At 44.0% G+C, this 22,177-nt stretch overlaps 1 protein-coding gene across 1 annotated transcript in view; it reads left to right on the top strand.

The window, feature by feature from the left end:
* LOC144774082 (NACHT, LRR and PYD domains-containing protein 12-like) overlaps positions 1-22,177 on the top strand; it is a 193,711-nt gene that overhangs the window by 21,317 nt on the left and 150,217 nt on the right. The window contains exons 2-3 of the mRNA XM_078659109.1: positions 13,171-13,285; positions 14,027-14,098. Coding sequence (XP_078515235.1) covers positions 13,171-13,285; positions 14,027-14,098 — 187 coding nt within the window. The remainder of the gene's footprint in view (positions 1-13,170; positions 13,286-14,026; positions 14,099-22,177) is intronic.

Raw genomic sequence — 22,177 nt, forward strand, 5'->3', positions numbered from 1 at the left:
TGTGTGTTGGGGATATTCTAGTGTGCTAAGTGATATGTATTTGATTAATTAATAAATAAGAATGAATTAATTTGTATTAATTAATTAGTAAATATTAAATGTAATTGTGTAATTTATTTTAGGTGTGTGTTGTGGCTATTATAGTGGTAAATAATGTGTTTTTTGGGATCCTGCGCTTTCTCTCCTGTTGCACTCACTGGAGTGGGAATAGTAATTTTTACCCCTCCGCTCTCCAGCGCTTTCTCTACTGTTGCACCCTCCGGAGTGGGAATAGTAAATTTTACCCCTACGCTATCCAGCGCTTTCCCTACTGTTGCACTCTCTGGAGTGGGAATAGTAAATTTTACCCCTCCGCTATCCAGCGCTTTCCCTACTGTTGCACTCACTGGAGTAGGCATAGTAAATTTTACCCCTTCGCTCTCCAGCGCTTTCCCTACTGTTGCACCCTCTGGAGTGCAAATAGTAATTTTTACCCCTACGCTATCCAGCGCTTTCCCTACTGTTGCACTCTCTGGAGTGGGAATAGTACATTTTACCCCTCCGCTATCCAGCGCTTTCCCTAATGTTGCACTCTCTGGAGTGGGAATAGTAATTTTTACCCCTACGCTATCCAGCGCTTTCCCTACTGTCACTCTCTGGAGTGGGAATAGTAATATTTACCCCTACGCTATCCAGCTCTTTCCCTACTGTTGCACCCTCTGGAGTGGGAATAGTAATTTTTACCCCTACGCTATCCAGCGCTTTCCCTACTGTTGCACTCTCTGGAGTGGGAATAGTAATTTTTTCCCCTACGCTATCCAGCTCTTTCCCTACTGTTGCACTCACTGGAGTGGGAATAGTAAATTTTACCCCTTTGCTATCCAACGTTTTCCCTACTGTTGCACCCTCTGGAGTGGGAATAGTAATTTTTACCCCTATGCTATCCAGCACTTTCCCTACTGTTGCACTCTCTGGAGTGGGAATAGTAATTTTTACCCCTACGCTATCCAGCACTTTCCCTACTGTTGCACTCTCTGGAGTGGGAATAGTAAATTTTACCCCTCCGCTATCCAGCGCTTTCCCTACTGTTGCACTCTCTGGAGTGGGAATAGTAAATGTTACCCCTGCGCTATCCAGCGCTTTTCTACTTTTGTACTCACTGGAGTGGGAATAGTAATTTTGACTTTGCTGTTAAATGTTTTAACTACTAATGTTTTTATTTTGTTATTAAAAGTATGTATTGTTTTGTTTAGAGTTTAATGTGTTAATTAAATATAGCTTTTTAAAAAAATTATTTGTATATGGGTTTTTTTAAATTTATACATTTTGTAAATGAAATAAAGATAATATTTAATAAATTATATTTAAGTAAATATATGTATATGTACAATTTTTGTGTTTATATTTATTTAATTACATGTATTTGTTATAATTAATTAATATATATATTACATTTCATTTATTTTGTTAATAATAATAACATTATTTAGTTAATTTAATTTAAGTTATATTATTTTTTAAAGTTGATATTTGTTACATCGATATTTTTGAGTCGATATTAATGTACTTACCTGTTTAAGTATAGGGAGTCGATATTTTTGTAATCAATATTTTGACATCGATATTTTTGTTGTCTATATTTTTGTAGTCGATATTTAAACATGGATCCAAAAATATCATCATCAATGAGCATTAACCAGTGAATATCATGGAGTTCCATGTCATTAGAAACAGGGTACTGGCGTGTTGGTCTTTTAGGAGCTCGCAAATTGCTGGCACACATGGAGCAACAAGGGGGAAGGCAATAAACACATAGGCAACAGGTGAGCAAGATACCCACAACTCCTACAACACCCATCAATTTCTTCCAGCCCCAAGAGGAGAAAACACCCCACAACAATGTCCGTAGTGACCAAGTACCAGTGTCCTGATGAAGTTCAGACGCCAATCTATGGAGTTTCTGGACAGCTAAGTTAACAGTCGGAGCTGAGTCAGAAATATACACACAGCAAGACGTCCCGATGACGTGACAAGCTCCACCCCTATCAGCAAGGATGACGTCAAGCACCATCCTATTCTGGATCGTAAATAATCTCATAGCCTGCATCTCAACAGACATATTAGCTGCAATGTCTGCCTCAGTATTCACCACTTTCTCCATCACCAATGACAGTCTCCTAATAGCCCTACTATTAAATATGGGACCCCAGAACGGCAATAAACCCTTAGAAAAATCTGTCCATTGCTGCAAAGAAGTATCAGTCTGGTCTACATCCTCAACTTGGAGTGCCCTCCTTTCACGCTGTCCAGGCATTATAGCAAACCGACGATGAGTCTTATGATAGTCTGAGGGTGCTACATAGACTGGAGGAAGCAAATAGGCCAGATAGCAGACTCCACCCCAACCCTCAGGCAACCACAGGTAGCCATTGTCTCCACAAACAAAGTAAATATTCGGTGGAGTGACTAAAGAAGGACTAGGGGGTAGACGAATCGAAGCAGTCACATTGCAGGAGCTGTTCCCAACCTTTATAGGACCCCTCCCTAGAATACAGAAAAATGGTGAGGGCCCAACAACTGCCAGGGGTACCAAAGAAGGACCACTACTATTTGTCGAAGGAGGGTGTCTATAAGCTAGAGAAGAGTTCAACTGTAGAAAACTCTCCCTCACTTTGTCAGTGTCGTTAGGCGTCACAAATCGTCCTACTTTCCTCGAGCATGTTTCCAGAAATGTCTGATCGAAACGTCCTTCAGTAAACAACCGTCCAAGAGAAGAGGTGGGCATAGGGCGTACTCGCATCGTCAAAGTCGATCCTGTGCTAGGCAATCGAGGGTCTAGAAAATCAGGCTGTTGAAAGAATTTCACCATACCAATTAAGGTGTACCAACCCACACAACTATTTACAGGTGTTAAAGGAAGTGCCAGCAATCTATCCTTTTTATATGCAGCAGAAGGGAGCAACCCACAAACCCAAGAATCTGTCACATTATACATGGCATGAGCATGATGTAGAGTCTTGATAAAAACATTATCACAGTAGCCTTTTCGCAGACATTGTTCGCCATAATCAACAGTAACCATATTATGCTCAGGAAGGGCAGAAGGGGTAGGGATAAACTTATGAAGAGGATAAGCTGCATCTAGGAAAAACAGTATTCCAAGAATTATTAGAAATACAATGATCAATATCACAATGACCACAATTTTTCCTTTTCGTGACAGAGCGAGCCATGGAGAATCGGGTTCTGGTCTACGAGGAGCTGCAAAAGGCTGCTCCTCCTCAGGAATGGGACGGCCAAAGGGGTACATGTTCCCTCACTAAAAGTCCAAAACTAAACAAAAAATGTATTCAAACAGTCACAGTCACTCCGAAGCCAGCCAGAGGGGTTCTTCACCCTCAAAAGGGATCTTCTCCCTGTGTCCGTTAAAGCCTCACAGGAAGGCTTCTATTGTTCGTTCCCTAATCCCACGACGGAGTCGCACAGCTTTTGCAACTCAGGAGCACTTAATCCAGGCCCAGGCGCAATCCTAGTGTCCCATTTCACAATGTCTTGACAGTGCACCAGGGCTCTTACCAGCAGTCCATCCCTAACACTTAACTATTCCTCAGCATTGTTCTCATCTAATCCCTATCTCAGGCCTTCTTCCAGTGCTCAGTTCTCCTTCTTCTCCTTTCTGGGCCGCAAATTATAACGAGTGCTCCCTCGCACCTCTGGAACTGTGAACAGAATGGGGGCTCAATGGCAGGGGACGTATCCGTTGATGTTTGCTCACTGTGATCAGGAGAGACCTCACCACTTGCAATCAGAGCTGGCCTCTCTGCTCTTTGATCTGGCTCCTCACCCCTCAACAAAGCATCCGAGAAGGGTATATACCGAGGAACCACTTCACATTCTTGATCAGCTGCGCCGTTTCTCACTCATTCGTCATATGGCAGCGGCAGTGGGACGCGCTTCACGTGGGACGCATGCGTCCATGCTTTGCGGCCCTGGATCCGAAGTGCGGTGCGGGTGGTGAGGAGCACTTGCCTCGGCTCCGACCACCTGGGTTCCAAGCAGGACTTCCGTCGGTACTTCTTCACGACAACCCAATCCCCGGGTTGTATGGTGTGGCCTGGCCCCTCCGGCAGTGGCTTCAGGGTGTCTGCTACCTGCTGATGAACAGAACGGAGATCTTTAGTCAAAGCATACAGGTAATCTATAAACAAAGGATATTCTATTTCTGAGAAACATTTAGGTCTAGGGACACCCCACAAGTTGGCCGGTCGGCCGAAAATGACCTTGTGGGGTGAGATACTTGTATTGGAATTGACTGTCACTCTAGTAGAAAGCAAAGCCAGGGGGAGTGCATTTGGCCAACGTAACCCTGTACTCTCTTGTATCTTGGCCATTTTTTACTTTAATGTCCCGTTGAGCCTCTCTACCAAACCCGCAGCCTGGGGGTGTTGTGCTGCATGAAACTTTTGAGATATCTGCAGTCCGTTACATATCTGTTTTATTAATTCAGCATTAAAAGATGTGCCGTTATCACTCCAGATCACCCGGGGCAAGCCATAACGGGAAAAATACTCCTTAATCAACATCTTAGCTGTTGAGATAGCCGTACAATCCTTAGTTGGGAAAGCCTCCACCCACCTACTAAAGGAGCATACCACCACCAGGACATATTTAAGGTTGTTGACCCTCTCCATTTCAATATAATCCATCTGGATCACTTCAAAAGGGAAAGAAGGAGGAGCAAAATTGCCGGAACAGGTGTTCCTTTTCCAGGATTATGTCTTAAACAAACTATGCACTGCTGCACTAAATGGGTTGCCACCTTGGAAATGTTCTTGTTACTCCACACTGGGTCTAGTAATTTACATATTCCCTTCGCACTAATATGAGCTGGCCCATGAGCCATTGTCACCACTGGGAGGACATATGCATCCGGGAGAAACCACCGTCTTTTGTCTGACACATCCGTCAAACACTCATCCGAGTCCAACCATCCCCCACCATCCTTCCATGTCCTCAACTCATCCTCAGTCGCTTTTTCTTGTATGTTCTGCACACTTTGTACAGTATTCGCGAACATAATAATGTCCGGTACCTACCTAGCTGGTCCTGCCACAAACATTCGTGGGAGTTTTGTCCTAGCCGTCTCCTTAGCTGTCTGATCTGCAAATGCATTTCCCCGTCCTACATCATCCACCACCGCTTTGTGTGCACTACATTTGATCACAGCCAGTCGTCTGGGGAGCAGCAATGCTGTCAATAGTCGTAATATCAATGGACCATTCTGAATCCTTTGTCCGTGTGGTGTCAAAAACCCCCTTTCTGCCCACAGTCGCCCGTAACTATGAGCCACGCCGAAGGCGTATTGGCTGTCAGTGTAAATATTCACATCCAGTCCTTCACTGCTATTATTTCTGCAGCTTGGGCCGAGTGGTACGGGACCCTAGAAGTCTCCACCACTGTTTTTAATGTTGTGACTGCGTATGCTGCAGTTGAGGTACCATCCGCAAGTTTAAAACAGGGACCATCAACATACAGCTCCCCGTCGGGATCATCGAGGGGGGTGTCCGTTAAATCTATCCTTCCCTTCATCTCCTCTTCTGTCCGAAACAAACAATCATGGACTTCATCGTCCTTTTCATCTGAAGGGATGGGTAGCAACGTGGCCGGGTTCAGAGTGGCACATCTTTTAATCGTAACATGGGGTGCGAATAATGTCATCTCATAACCAGTAAGACGAGCACTAGTTAAATGCTGCGTCTGCGTCCTGTTCAGTAAAATGTCCACAGCATGCGGTACCATTACTGTGAGATCTGAACCCAGCACGAGCCCCGCCGATTGACTAATTGAGACCGCAGCAGCCGCTGTAGCCCTTAGGCAGCTCGGCAACGCTCTCGCCACATTGTCAAGCAGAGCAGAAAAATAAGCACAAGGTCTCTGTTTCCCTCCAACACATTGAGTTAGGACAGACAACGCGCAACCTTCCGCCTCATGCACATAAAGCACAAAAGGCTTCTGGTAATCAGGAGTTCCCAAAACAGGTGCAGAACACAAAGCAGTTTTTAGTAACTCAAAAGCTTCTTGACATGCTGGAGTCCAGGGTAGGGGTTCACGCATCTCTTTAGTAGTCAGATACATAAGGGAATTTGTTAGTAAGGCATAATTAGGTATCCACTGGCGACAATACGATGTTATGCCCAGAAACGCGCGCACCTCTCGCTGCGTGTTAGGTACAGCCATGTTAGTTATTGCCTTGATGCGCTCCGGTGTCAACCTCCTCCCCTCCTTCGAAAGGAGATGACCTAAGTAGGTAACCTCCTGTCGACAGTATTGGAATTTAGGAAGGGACCCGAGCGAAATGGTGCAACAATTTAACTGTGGCGTCTCGACACCTATCTTCGGTGTCCGTGCTATGAGAATATCATCTACATATTGCAATAAAACATTGCCCTTGGGGAGTTCCAAATCATCCAATTGAGCCTTCAAAGCCTGACTATAATGCTGGGGCTCTCGGCATAGCCTTGAGGAAATCTACAAAATCTGAAGCTTCGGCCAGCCAATGACAATCCGAAAAGGTAACGGCTATCAGGGTGTACAGGAATACTAAAGAATGCATTTTTTAAATCTAGAACAGAGAAATATTTGGCTGTGGGAGGGATCATTGTCAAAATCGTGGTAATGTCAGAGACCACCGGATATTGGGGCTCAACCACCTTATTAATGTGGCGTAAATCAATCACAAATTGATAGACATCAGGTGCGCCATCACTTGCATCGGCAGAGGGTCTTTTAAGGATCGGGAGAATAGGACTATTACAAATGTTAGAGTCTGTCTCTTCCACTACACCTGACCGTATCAAATCCTGTATTATTTGTAGCAAAGCCTTCTCACCATCCCTAGATATCTTGTACTGCGGTATTCGTGGCAATCGGGCTCCCACCTTAACCTTGATGGACACGGGGGCAATATCCATCTTTCCCACATCAGTATCACTACTGGCCCACAAAGTCTCTGGGATCCCCACAAACTCAGCCGGAAGAGGCTTGTCCTTTGAGAAACACTGTTGCGCATGCGCGACAGTAGGACCCAAAGTGATGTACACACCGTCCGGGGAACAGTAAATGGTAGCATTCAATCTCTTCAACAAATCCAAACCCAGCAAATTTTCGCCACAATGCGAAGTCAAAAGGAAAGGAGAGTCAACAGTGAAAGGACCAATCGTAAGAGTGAGAGGCTTAGAAAAGGGGCTAATTACCGGAGTACCTGAGAACCCAACGGAAACATTATTCTTGCCAGACAGAGCTGCCCCTGGGACCTGAGAACGTGCTACAGAACTTTTCATAGCACCTGTGTCCACCAACAATTTTCGAGGAGACCCCAACAAATCCGCAGTCACATGGGGTCCTCGTTGATCAACATCCACAGAAACTGGTCCCATGCTCTGTCCTACGCTGTCCTAGTTATGGGAGAAGCCAGTCAAGTCGTCCAAAGTGTATGCATCGTTGTAGTACTGTCTGTCTCTGCCATGGTCACCCTCAGTTTGAAAATGTTGTTGGTCCTTCTCTCCGTCAAAGTCATTTCTTCACGGTCGCCTGCTTTCATCAAAATGTCTGTCATCCCTACGAAATTCACCACGACCTCTACCTCTGCCTGGTCCAGCATTGGTCCGAAGCTCCGGACAATCTTTCCACCAGTGCCCCTCCTTTTTGCAGTTTGCGCACTGATTCGGCCCCAGACGCTCTCTCTTCTCTCCCCTTCCGTAACTACTTCCACCTCGACCCGCTATCATAGGTGGGGCTCCACGTCCCCGACCCTTCGACACCTGCTGCAGCAGCACCCTTGTCTTCAAATCTTTGGCTTTCTTTTCCGGTCTGTCTTTATTCTCGTTGTCTCTGTGTTCATAATACTGAGCCATACTCAGAATACCAGAGGGGGTGGACGTCGTCCACGTACTCTCCAATGTCTGTAATCTAGCCGATATTTCTGGTAGCAAATTAGTTACGAACCTATTAACAAAAAGTTGTAAACCCCCATCCTGCAAGAGATCCTGACCACTAAAATCCATAAAGGGTTCCTCAAAACGAGTGAAGAAATCTGAAACCGCTTCATCCTTTTTCTGCCTACATGCAGTCAACTTATCCCAATCCACCTTCTTTGGAGGAATAAGAGAGTGCATATATTTTATTATTCGCCCCGGTAATGCTAGGATCTCAGCTTTCAGCTTCTCCCCTGGCTTCCGCTCCTTGTCCCAGTCCTTAATTTCCTCCCAAGTACCACCCAATTCCTCGCATGATCTGTACCCTTTACCTGTCTCCACATATCCACCGGAACCAATAATCCAAAGAACAATTCTATGTCAGCTAAAGTCATGACGGTCGAGGAAGCTGCTTCCGTCAATTCTTTGTAATAAGCAGTCAGATTTTTTCTAGAATCGGGCAACTGCGCCTTCAGTGCCAACACTTCGCTCCGTTTCCAAGGTGTGTATACCCACTGTTCCTGGAAGTGAGCCGCTACACAAGCTCTAGTTACTGGGTCTACCACTTCGGGTACTTCAGGATGGAAAATAGGGTGGACTTCACACATTGGATGCACTCCAGGAAAATGGGACCCTCCTGCTGACGGCAATTCATTTCTATTTTCCAACAAAGTCCGCAAACTCTGTAACACATCCCTTATCCCAGTATTAGCCCTATAGGCTCTGTCCTTAATGTCATAAAGAACCTGGGGTGCCGTTCCACCATAGCCCTCCTCCCACAACGGTATTAGTGTCGTTGACATATGCCATAAAGCATGCTGCTGCATCAGGGGCTCATAATCCTTCATTGTGGACCAGATGTCTTCCAGTGCATAAATATCACTCCTAGCCCACTGACAAGCCTGATTAGCCACTATCGTTTTTTCATCCAACACAACAGTAGAACGTGTAAGCAATTTTCGTACCTGGATAAATAGCCCACTTCCCGCACCTCGAGTCGGGGTCGGCAACGCACCTTGGGGAGTAGCGCTAGCAGAAACAGTGGAAAATGCAGAGGAGATCACAGAGGGGGCAGGTGAGCTCGCCACAAAGAGAGAGACCAAGGGCGTAGTCAAGGAAGAGGTGACAGAAGACAAAGCTTGTTCAACATCTCTCAATAAAGTAGGGGCTGAAACAGAGGAAGTGGGGGTGCCGGACAAGGGAGGAGTAACCGTTTGTGGAACTGAAACCACCACAGGGGAAGCAGAGCCTGTCAACACGGGATACAATAATTGCAGAGCATACGGAGGAGGGGGCCGAGCATTCAAAATGTCCTCCATCTCATCTTGCTCTTCCTCGTTTACTACATAGTTTTTATCCGTCTGTAACCTATGAAGTCTATCTGCGTGCTCAATCTGTTTCTCATTCTCTTTCTTTGTATGTTCTCTCGCTTTTTGTGCCATCGTCTGTGCTGCTCTCTTCTGAGCCACCTTCTCTTCTCTTATCTGTCGTTCCCTTACTTCTTTCTGCCACATCCTCAAGGAATCGAACATACTCTGGAGACTGCGCCTAGCAAATAATCTGTCCTGTAAATAATCTAGTTTTGCCACATCGAAAGAACCAGTCAAGGACCACTGTAAATCTATGTTTCTCTTGGTATGTCTATGCCACAAGGTATTAAACAAAATTGGAGTCAATCCATGTTTAACATACATCTCAAAATTAGGTGAGACCTCCACCGGGGTGGGTTGGCTCTCAGCCAATCTAGTGTCCGAGGCGCCGCTGCAACACCCGAGGCACCGTAGCTTACTGAAACACGGCATCTTCACTCACTCAGTCAAGCACCAACACAAAATTTACACTCACCCTTTCACCAACTCCCAGACCGCACAATCACTACTAAGTACACACATATATTCATGCTTCCTATGCGTCAAATCCCTGTCAAACACGTGTTACCAAAATGGGACAAGGCCCGTCGACCAAGTCCTGGGGAACCTGGACCCTATGGCAGACCGAACAGTACACACACCGTTCCGAGATTGGGGAACACATCCGCCTCCCGGGCAGCAGTACAGACCGCTGCGCACTATATCACGTGATACCCGGGACCCGTTCCCAGCTAACCACACACACTAGGGGTTCGGGTAAGTCCCAGAATCCGCCCGCAGTGAGCCACGCCTCGACCGCAGTACCACCCGGTCGGATGACCATAAACAAACGTCCACCCAATCTCCACCAAGTCTGTCAGAGCACCACTCGCACTCTGAGTTCCCCGGAGCACACTAGCCCCAGGAGCACACCGGCTCCTCCAACCACTAGAGACACACCGGTCTCGGAGACACACCGGTCTCTTGGAGCATCCCAGCTCCCTCAATCAACAGTCGGACCACTCACCTTCTATACACGGTACCGACCTCTACCGTTCTCCATCGCCGGCTGCCGGGACCAACACGGTCAGCTCCAAAGTTCTGCCTTCTGGACCCCGGCGCAGGATCATGAACCGGGACCTCTCCCGATCAGCAGGGTGGGGCAGCGCTGCGAGAACCAAGCTCGGCATCAAATGGGTACCCAGACCCACCGTGCCGACCAGAGGGTCCCCGGCCTTCTGCTACCTACTTACGGGTGAGAAAGATCCTTATTGCGGGGACCCTGTTCGGGCGCCATCTGATAAGCGTGGCTCAAATCCACCCGAGTGACTTACCGCACTCACCTATAATTACCAAATAATAAGTCAGCCGGACAGTGGAGAAGAATAAACAAAGTAATGTATTAGGCCACAAACTCCCATATGAGAGGGCCCTGTCCGACCTCACCCCTAAGAGTGCGCCGAGAGGACTGACTCATCTCATCACAGCAATACATTATAACATGGTACAGCAGAGTAAAACACGCCCATACTGGAAAATTACTGGACCCCAGAGAGGGTGAACAATGGCCGCACACAAGAGGCATCTGCACCTGCAATAGCAACATTTTGGTTATCTGTGTCCAAGGCCGCGGAGCCAGGCCTCAGCATCTCCAGAGCATGAGAACAGTACTGATAAGAATTTTTGCTATTAGTTTCGATCACAGTTAGCCAAGAAATGAAAACTGCTGCATTCAGGGTTTTTCCTATTCCTACGGGAGGGGGTGAGCAAGTGCGACTCGCACGCAGAGAGAAGCACTCCAAAATGGTGGCACACAAGCTAAGCTAAGAGAACTGAATAATATCACACGCATAAATGAATAACAAAGTGGAGAATATAAACATAAATGCATAAATGAATATATCATTAGTTAGACACATTATGCTAACTCATAAGCGTAAGTGTAAGTGGGCGGGGCATCGGAAAATGAAACCTATCACCTCCCACCACGACCGGAAGTGACGTCTGGGGCCCTATAGGGTCGTGGAACACTGGGCTGCCCCGTGTGCCATCTTGTGGCACTAAGGGGGCCGCTCTCTTATGTGTGTCCCCTGCGGGGACGTGTCGGTCGGCCCGCGGACTAAAACCATGGCGATGGACCAGGAATCCTCATCCTGCTAGGGGGACTTGCTTCTAAACGTTGCCTTTCTCAGTACCGATAGCTCTCTCAGCTACTACCTGTTGGGTGCTTTTTGTGCATGTGCCATATAATGCAATACACTGACTTTTTGAAATTCCCGCATTTGCTTCTGGAAGCCTATTGGCTGGTGTTAAAGGGCAAAGCACAGGAAGCAGAAGGAAAGCACACCAAAGTCTAGGAAGTTCTGCTTTAACTTCAGACACTGCCTTCACGAAATTAGAAACTCTGAAGTCGAGCTGTTGCGATTAATTATTTTAAAGTGTATATATGGAGAGACAGTGTATATTCGAATACTATAGGGGTCATGGGAAACTATATTCTGGGCACTAAACAAAAACGTCTGAGGATATCAGGGTTTGTGTGAGTACAGTTACGCTAACAAAAAACAAGCAATAAACATGAGCGCCACATGCAGCAGGGGGAGAGGAGAGGGCGGGCGCAACAAACACGAGCACCTCGTGTGGCTGGGGGGAGAGGAGTCGGGCGGGCGCAACAAACACGAGCACCTCGCGGGGCGGGGGAAGGGGTGGGGGCGATTCACTGGCGAGAGCGATAATTGCGACCAGATGGGCCGCACGCACCCGCGAGTGAATCTCCTGATGTGCATGCGTTGCCATTGAAGGCAATGGAACTCGTGCACGTGCTTGGCTGAAAAGCCAGGGCGACGGCAAAAGGTAATTTGCCTTTGCAGCAGCGCATGCGCGCTGCGAAGGCGAGACCTAAAAAGTAACCACCAGAAATTGCGTTGCCAAAAGTAAGTAAATTGTTCTTTCACTCTACTAGCATAAAAGCTAAAATAGTAGATTTAATCTTTTTCTGTTTTTAACTGTTTTCAGCTGAGTTTTTCGTACTGAGCTTCACATATGTATGTCATCTGTATTTTGCTTTTGTTGGTAACAAACTTTCTGGTGGTCTAACAGGAGATTCTTCATTGTCTTTACCTCTCGCTGTTCTTTGAAAGGGCCTCTTTAACATCTAAAAAGGCTGCAAGCTGGTATTCAGCACACTGTTGCCAACAATTGCTCAGTCTCTATGTCTGATAGAGCAGGAAGGGAAAAGAAAGTTGAAATCAATGCGCATGGATGACGCTTATATACAGTGCCACTCTGTCGCTTCAGCACTGAGACGCACAATGCCATATAGCGGTGCTTGGGAGCCCATGTATGAAAAAATTCCCAGACCCAGTTTGGCACCTGGTAATATTCTAAGATGAGGAATCTGCAAGTAAATAAAGGATCCACTAGAAAGTCTGTTACGGAAGGTAAATAAATTGTTCTTTTTCTCCACCTGCACACAATAATATGGTAGATATAATCTTTTTCAGTTCAGTTTTTGCACAGAGCCTGACACGTACATGTCATTTGCATCTTGCTTATATTTGTAATTGTATGTAGAAGTCTTGTTTTTGGATGGTCTGAACGGTAACTGAGATATTGATGCTGACTTGAATGTGGACATGCTTGCAGTTTGTATGTACTGATTCACTACTGTTTGTGAAGAGCCCTGATTATTTAATTAGTTTATTTCCTGTATTTGCCGACAGCACTGGCCCTGAAAATGTGGTAGTAATCACTTGAATACTGGCTTAATTATGAGTTTGAGGGCAAATTCTAATCCCTTGGCAAATAGGATTTTACACATGGATTGAAATTTTACACTTTGCTGCTACCCAATACTTTTTTCCTGACAGATTAAAGAGATGAAGCCTGCCGAAAGGCATCAGGGGGAAAAATTAGTGGTAAAAGGGCCAAGTGGTGCAGTAACCACTGATCCTCCATTCTTTACAGGACAGTTCAGGATAGGAGGTATTCAAGGTCTCACCGCGGGGTAACAACCTTTAGCCCAGCACTCATAGTTGAGGTGTTTATCATGAAATAGGGAGGGAAGGATTAGTATATGGTGGTCTGCTGCTGGAATATGTCAGCCAATGGCTACTCGGTGGGATCGTCACTTGCCATCAGCGATGTTGATTCTCATGATTAACACACAATCCCCTACACTATTGTGTCATAGTGTTTAGATACCATTAAATTAGATTCCATTAAGGTAATTGTAGTGAAGGCCGCAGAATTTAAAGGATGAGGATTGCTGGTTATTAATTACATCAGAGGAAAGGAGTTACTGAATCCTGTCTAGTTTTTCCTATGTATGTTGCCATCCTTGTTAGATGAGTCTCTAATGTTTTTTTTCTGATGCTTGAAAATGTCAGGAAGTAAGTTTAATCACAGTTGAGCCTCCATTTCTTGTAATAGTTTTCCTTCTTGTGGGTTATGTCCTTGTGCCTCCTCCCCTGATTTTGCCTTAGCTCAGCCACTCCGACTTTGCCCAAAGTCTGTCATTTCAAGACCACCATGAATCCCTGATGTTAAGATCTCACAATGTAATGTCTCGCTCTCTTCTGTATCAAATATTAAATAAGTCCCGACCTTAGAGGCAGCAGTAAATAAATCTGTGTAAATGTGTGCAGAAAGATTAAACTGTGACACTGTTAACTCACATTTTCTTCTAAAGTAAGGTTTTCAAATGTTGTCTTCTTTTCTAAACAGATCACACAAGGAAGCACAAAGAATACATTAAAGAAGAATTCAGACAAATTAAAGATAATGACAGTAAAATCGGTAAAACTGTGAATTTAGCAGAGAGGTATACAAAGCTGCTCATTTTTAAGAACTACAATAATAAGAAAGATAAAGTAGATAGGCTTATACAGCTTATGGCAGAAAGAGCTGCACATTCATACTCTAGCATCAAATATTTATTTTCCCCTGAAAAGTCTGGACACATCACCAGAACTGTGGTGCTCCATTGAGCAGCTGGGATCAGAAAAGAAATGACTGCCCAAAAGATCATGTTTGACTGGGCATCAGAAAACCTCTTCCAGGACAGTTTTGAGTGTGTGTTTTCAATCCACTGCAGAGACTTTAACACGCTGAGTGCATCCTTCCCAGCATTGATGGGGAGGCACTCCTGTTAATGACTGAGATGGAAGCCGATACCAAAAGGTTGCTCTTAATCATCGATGGCTTTGATGAACTTAAATTACTGAAGATTTGCTGATTGATGAGCCTGCTAAGGAATCCTCAAAGGACAAAACAATCTTCAGTTTAATAAGGAAAAGGTATCTTTTTGAGTCATATATAATATTCACCACCAGGCCAGCAACTTTGGGCGCCCTCCATAAGTGTGTGAAGGATGAACGCTTTGCAGGGACTCTTGGTTTTTCTGATGATGACAGGGTAGAATATTTCATGAAGTTCTTTGGACATAAAATACAAGGTGCACACACTTTCAGAATTGTAAAAGAATATGAAATTCTCAACACCATGCATGTGTCTTGTACTCATCTTGTACTTGATTGTCTGCACTTTCTTCAAGGAGCAGAACGAAAATATTGAGATTATTTGTATGATTTGAGAACATTGATTTCTGTCTACTTGCTTTATCTTTTGAATATATTAAAGCAACAGAGCAGTCTGAGTTTATACAATACTACTTTAAATCTCAATATATTATCTTCTGTATACATGTATACCCTTTCTACCTTTCTAGGTAGTCATGTATCTATATATGTATTACTTTACTCCTACTGTAGAAGAAAGAAAAAACAAAGGTAATAAAAACTTTTATTCTTTACAATGCATTACTCTGTCACCTAATACCTCCCTCAATATTACCTTTACCTACACTCTCTGACTCATCCCAAACCTCATTCTACTTCTGTGATCTCCAAAATAACCCTTTCTAGACTCTATCTTTCTCTATCCCTCCTGGCTCACCCCTACCCTCATTTTACTACTGTGCTCTTCGAAACAGCTCATGCCAAAATATTTTCTCATGTGTCCTTCCCTTGACTGGTCCCAGACCCGTATTTTACTACTATGATCTTGCAAAATCCCTTTCTAGGGACAATTCTCTCCTTTTACTTATACAAAACCTCACCTTTCTAGTAATATCTCCCAAATAACACTTTCTAGACTCTTCCCTTTTCTATCCCTCCATTATCCTTTTCAATCCAACTAACAGACTTACATGTCCTCCTCTCAAATTAACTTAAATTTCACTATACTAATCCACCACTAATCCTTTTGGGTTCCGGGGAAGCGTGCTGCTCACCGAAAACCGCTTTCACGCCCCATCAGGGGTAGTAAAGGCTAAATAAATACAATTAGAGTTAAAGGAAATCAATATGGAATAGGGAATTACTGTGAGGACCAGAATTATACATTGCTTTAACTGTTGTGTCTGAAATAATGCGCACATGTACCATTTGCTCTAAGCATGAGGTAAATGTGCGTGCTAGAGAGGACAGTTGAAAGGGTAGTGGAAGGAAATGAAAGTAGAGTTATGGTGGGCGAGTACTGTATGCTTCTTACTCCCCAGAAAAATGAAATTAGAGGGACTGTGGGACGAGGCTGACTTTGTCCGGCAGTGAAATTGTCATGCAATATTACAGACAAGGCTTCCACAAAAGTGAAGGGCCTTTTACAATGCTACTCACAAAATGTACTTCTAAAGTACTACTTCAAAAGGTGACACTTTTGTACCAGATTTCCACGCAGATTTTGTGAATAGCCAAAAAGTAGAAAACTCATTCAAAAGTATAAGTTACTCAAAAATTGTTTATTCCACGCTTCAGGAAAGCCATGTTAGGCGGCTGGACGTTTGGCAACTTCACATCGCCTGTTTGAAAGACCTTACCCAGCTGCCCAAATGACACCGCCCATCTCTTGGGGGCCTATTAATGAAGATGAACTTACAGATGAGTAAATCAACACGTGAAAATTTACTCTAACTCATTGTAGTATTTTTACTACTTTAGGCTACTCACCATTTTTTAGGGCATATTTACTAAAATATTTAGACTTTCATGCCTTTACCCTCTCTATTAAGGTGGTGGAGTCTGAATAAACATAATTTACAATCATAATGGTGGATTTATGACGTTACAACGCATGCTTTTACCACGCATGCTTTACAACGCATAGTGTTTTGGGGTGCTGGATAGTGAATAGTTTAATTTACTATTCCAACTCCAGTCCCCGTGGACACTAGGGAATCCTAGAGCGCCCCCCAGCGCAATGCGTTGTAATGCTTTTCATTGTAAAACCTGCGTTGTAAAAGCACTACGTTGTACAAGTTTCGTTGTAAAGGATGTTTCCCCATAATGGTACTAGTAGTGACTTTTTTACCATATTTTATGTTCCCTGCTCTTGGACAAGACCTCTGCAACTGGGGTGGAGACATCTTTAAGGAATGACATACACCTGAATCAAAATCTTACACATGGCTCACAATCCCTTTCAATAGCATACACCATGCCTCCAACGTAGGATATGCTTTTTTCCTCTTCGTCTATTAGGACCTTCAGCCAACACCCTCTGCATGAAGGGTACAGACCCCACTTCTGGAAAGGAAGATAACATTCACTGAAGAAGTTTCAGCCCTTGCAGGTACATTTGTGCTACAACATTACTAAAAACTACACCAGCTGCCTCAAATCACTCCAAGTAGAACACAGAAGGCAGATTTATAGGTGGAGGTGATGTACTTTCTGCACTCTGGCAAAGATGTATGCACACAGAGAGGCGGAGACCTTTGCAGATAGGCTTGTGATTAGGATTTTGGAGAATGGGGATAGTACTTTTGTAGAACTAATAAACCTACCATGAAAATCTACAAAATGCAGGCTGTGGATAGGCCCCTTAGAATTTAGTAAACAACTGAAAACTTTCCGTACTAATCTCTAATATTTGGACCCTCTTACTGTTTCGATGCAGTCTACAGTGTCAAGAAACCCAAATGGGTAACAAGGCTCTTGATAGAAATTAATAAAAAAAAAAAACAATCAGTTAGTTAAAACTGGCTGGACACCTTCCCAGCTAGTCACCTGCCTATCAACAGACTGGCTGCTGGCCCCTCACCCTCATTCTTACATGTCTTTAATGGGCATGTACATACGATTTATGAAAGAACATCTGATTTTATATAGTATATAAATATCCCTGGGGTTGGATATTCTGGGCCCGATTTAGAGTTTGGAGGTACTCCATCACAAACATAAAGTTGTATCCTGTCTAAACTCTTGGTACACCTACTCTATTTTGCACCAGGTGGACCATTTCCAACGATGGTGCCCCCTTTGACTCCATCAATGGATCACTTACGTTTATGGCCTCATACAGTGCTCGCCATTGGAGTAAGGGCAACACGTCACTCACTATATTTAAGGTTGGCTGTCTTGTGTCCTGTTTTTCTGTCGGCACCACCAGGGAATACCTGGCAGCAGAAAACAGAAAAATACAAATAATGACACCCATACCCAGGGAAACAACTCTCTGGCTGTAAGGGTTGTTGTAATTGGGTTCCACCCATTTAATCCGCCAGGATTTTTTACTTTTTGAATCACCTGGTTTTGGACTTTTTACTGTGGGCGAGCCTCGCAACTGATGTAATTACTGTAATCACATAGTAAATGGATTGAGCATATTTACTGCAAATATCCACCCTTTGGGATAGGGGTGTTGCTAAGCAGCTAGGGCAAGTGACACTTGGCTTGTTACACCTCAACACATGTGCACACACATGTGTGGGCTGCATGTGTGAGACTAACGTTTCAGTAGCCTAGTAACTATGCACAAAGGGGACTCTGCAGGCTTAGATATTGACCTGGGCAAGGTCTTATATTTGCGGGCACTCATAGGTAAGGTCAGTATGCTTTACTGTTTTTTCTATAGTGACCCTTTATTATAAACATGGGGAAAATCTCCCTTAGGTTGAAGATTTGCTTCCCTTTGGCATACAAAGTCCAGGAAGATTTCAAATTGGGGTAAAACATTTGCACCAAGATTGATAATGCAAGTCTCAAGCAGCTGTAGGTACACCTTATGGGCCATCCAGAATTTTCATATTTCTCTGGCTCAGCTCAGGATCAGAGCCCAGGCCTTTTGTCACCCTGCTGGGTGAAGTTAATTACTCTCCTCCCCAACGGAGGGAACAATGGCCAGCCCACACAAACGGAGTAATTAACAGTGCTTCCCATAGCTCCTGAGGAGGAAGGGGTGGTAAAGGAAATGTGCATTTGTTAATTAGCTTTCACATTGCACCAGGGCTGGGGAGCCAACAAAGCAGGGGGCTTCCCTTTGATGTTGAAGTGGGAAATATCCTGACAGTGATGCCAACGAGGGGCGGAGCTGAGGCTCCCCGAGAAGATGTGTCAAGTGACTTCTGAAAGGCACCATCATTTAGGCAGATTCACACCTCATGTTCGACATTCTACTGCCTCCAAAGAATACATTATGTGTGAATTGCTGAAGTGCTCCTTTAAGGCAAGTTCAGGCTATAAGAAAAAACAAAAAAATAAAGAAAAAGCTAGTAATGGAGTCATTGATACAAAAAAAGAGCACTAATCCTAACATAACCAGGGTGAAATCGGGAATGGAAAATTATGAATGCGCACAATGTTCCGATTACATTTTATGTTTCATAACACCCCCTAAGCCCTCCCTCCCTACATTGACCCAATGACTTGAAGATTTATATTGAGTTTCTGGTTTTAATCTAAATTCTACTAAGTCTAAGGGCCAGGGACTCTCACAAGCAACACCTATAATGCTTGAGACAATCCAGTCTCATGTATTTACTGTCTCCTAGGAACCCCTAGAATGTCTAAGGGTTCACCTCCAGACAAAATATAGAATGTCAATATTCAACCACTATCAGATATCCTATACAATAATTTATACAATTGGGGAAGATGGACGATTTCCTGGCTTGGCCGTATAACCAGTATAAAACTAAATAGTATACCTAGATTTTTTCTAATATGCCCAAACATTACTGTTAAAATTCCCCACCGATAGCATTAAAGGGATAAAATTCAAATTAACAGCTTTCACATTCTTAGAGAAATCTCTCAGACTATCAAAAACAGCATTGTTTAAAGGGAAATAGGTAAATATGAGGAGTGATTTGCATTTCCACATATAGGGCGATATATTCAAGCTATCCACCTTAGACCCATAATGTACCTCACTTCACCCAACTGTTCCAAACTATGGGCAAAAGTGGAACACACAAACTCAAACAAGATACTTCATATTTTACCATTGTTACCTTCTGGAATCAGGGAGTAAAAGAGTTTACTACCTTCCACTAAAATTATATTATCTTGTTTCAAATCAGTGGTAGGAAGAGGAGATCTGACAAGTTACCCTTCACCTATATACCATATACTTCATAATCCCAGTTTCACTTTGGGAATCAGTGGCACAGGCTTCATTTAATGGTTTGGGAATGTCAAAGTAGCCTTATAAAATCTTTATGAGAAAGGTTACCCTAAATCAGCATCTTTATGTTCATAAAAATTGATGAGAGAAGACTCAGATCCATATAGGTATGATCAAACAATTCAATAGTGGAGTCAGACAGACAAGAATCCGGCATGAACAACTATTGAAACTTTATTAACAAATATACTGCAGAAGAGGGAACAAGTAGGCTTTGTAGTAACACATAGTCTACAAGAAACACCTAAACATACATACTCAGTAAAAAGGGCATCAGAATTGAGAATGGAAAGACACAACGACAGATGCTTAAATGTTTGGTCGAGAGCAGCCACATCCTCCATTTCTGTCCAACACAAGACAAGAAGTTCTAAGGTTTTGATGAGATGGTATTTAATGCCGAAAGGTTTCAAGTTTGGACTCTGTGGCATGTGGGAGAGGGTGTCCTGAAAAAGGGACAATGGTGCATCTGCAGAGGACCTGAGACAAAATACAGATAAGAAAGAGATAATAATCCAACAGGCATTGAAAAGAAGCTTAATCTCCTCACCTTAGTGCGGAAGACCCCAGTGATGATTTAGAAGATCACCTCACTGCCACATCAGGTTAACTAAGAACACACATGATATTAGTGGAAAGACTCCCCACTGCTCATTGTTGGAAATGTCAGGCCACTCTTCGCTGAACAAATGCTGGTCTCAGTTATGGCCCCTCATTACAATGAAAAGTTGACAGACGTTGTCCATTACATACTGACTACATTTCAGGGAATGTGAACTCCCTTTAAGACATATTTACAATCAAGCATGCCACATAATTGGTCCAGGACACATGTCTACCGTCCTACAGAGACCTGGAAAATGCAGGTCTAGTGCAGCGTAGCAAAGTTTGATATCGTACACAAAAAAATTGTTAATATTGCGTGAAGAAGAGACTCGTAAACGTCATATTGTATGCTAAAGCAATGTTTTAGATTAATATGGAGAACTGTAATGGTATTGTGTCCTAAGATGGATACTGATTTGTCATTATTTATTGAAAAAATAATGTAATCAATAATAGAAGCAAACTCAATGTCTCATTTATATTCATCCCCCTCAGTCTCTTCCCCTGGGAGCCGATCAGACATAATTGTTATGTTATGTTATGTTATACATGATTTATACCACGCGCAACTACTCAAGAGTATCCTGGCGGGAATGGACCTAGGTTGGTTTGCTCTCAGTCCGGCCCTGGTAGAGGATACTAAATCAATCAAGTTCTTAGGCCAAACAGCAAAATATGCTATCTGAAATACTGTTAGTCTGAATTGATAACTGTTGACTTGTGATCATATTTATATCTGATTATCGCTAAGTAGGCATCTGTATTCTGAAATCCTTTGCCATTCATGACTTAATGTTTTTAAAATGTAATGTTTTTCAGAGCTTTTAAATGCTCTAACTGTTATGTATTGCACACTTTGAAAAAACTGAGACTTACCGGGTCTCATTGTAGTCCTCCTGCAGCTCTCCGGTCCACCGCAACCAGATAGCTGGTTGAATGAGTGGAGAGAGTCTAGTCTTTGACTCACTCGGGGGCACATAAACCCCTTTGCATGCATGCATGCAGTGGGCGCGCTGCCGGCACGCCAAAGGCAAGCCTAAGGCTAGCCCTTCTGCGCCCGTCTGCCCCTGTAAGCTGCCTGCTGCCAGGAAATGATGCCTGTTCTCCAACAAGTATGTTCTATGCCCAGGATGTGCTATCTGAGAGAGAGGTTGTTGCAATTGGGATATGTCGTATCTTGCCCTGGGGGAGAAATAACCCTCAAGCAGTGGAGACCCTTTCAGATTGGAACTGTCCTCACTGTGGCTGGCCAACAATTGACACTGCGCGTAATCTGTGCGCCCTTCATGTGGACTCGACAGGAATGTTCTAGATAGAGGACAGTCTACTAGGATAAAGAATCAGTTGGAGGGGGAACCAGCAGTACACTTTCAGGGGCTCTATCAAAACACGTGGCAGATATTTGGGATCTGTTAGACAACGTCAAACCGGATATCTGTCTTTTTACTGAGACGTAGCTGAACAACGATGCCACTCCAGCATTGGCAATGGCATTCCCAGTGGATTATTCGGTAGTGCGCTTAGATAGACCAGGAGAGAGCGGTGGAGGTCTGGGTATTACCACGCACCCCCCTTATCATATTAAGACCGTGACACTGTATCCACCCAGAATCTAGAGCTGTCGATTTTCAGATTGCAGTGAGCCCATATGATTGAACGGGAGCCCTAGTGTATCATCCTCCCGGAGGAAATAAGAGAATTTTGCAAAGCACTTTTAGAGACAAGTTCCTACTTGTAGGGAACTTCATCTGCCATCTGGAGGCTTTTGCCAACGTAGATTCGGCCAGCCTGCTTGCAGCTATGGAA

The sequence above is a fragment of the Lissotriton helveticus genome, chromosome 8, assembly GCF_964261635.1.
Source record: "Lissotriton helveticus chromosome 8, aLisHel1.1, whole genome shotgun sequence".
Lineage (NCBI taxonomy): Eukaryota > Metazoa > Chordata > Amphibia > Caudata > Salamandridae > Lissotriton > Lissotriton helveticus.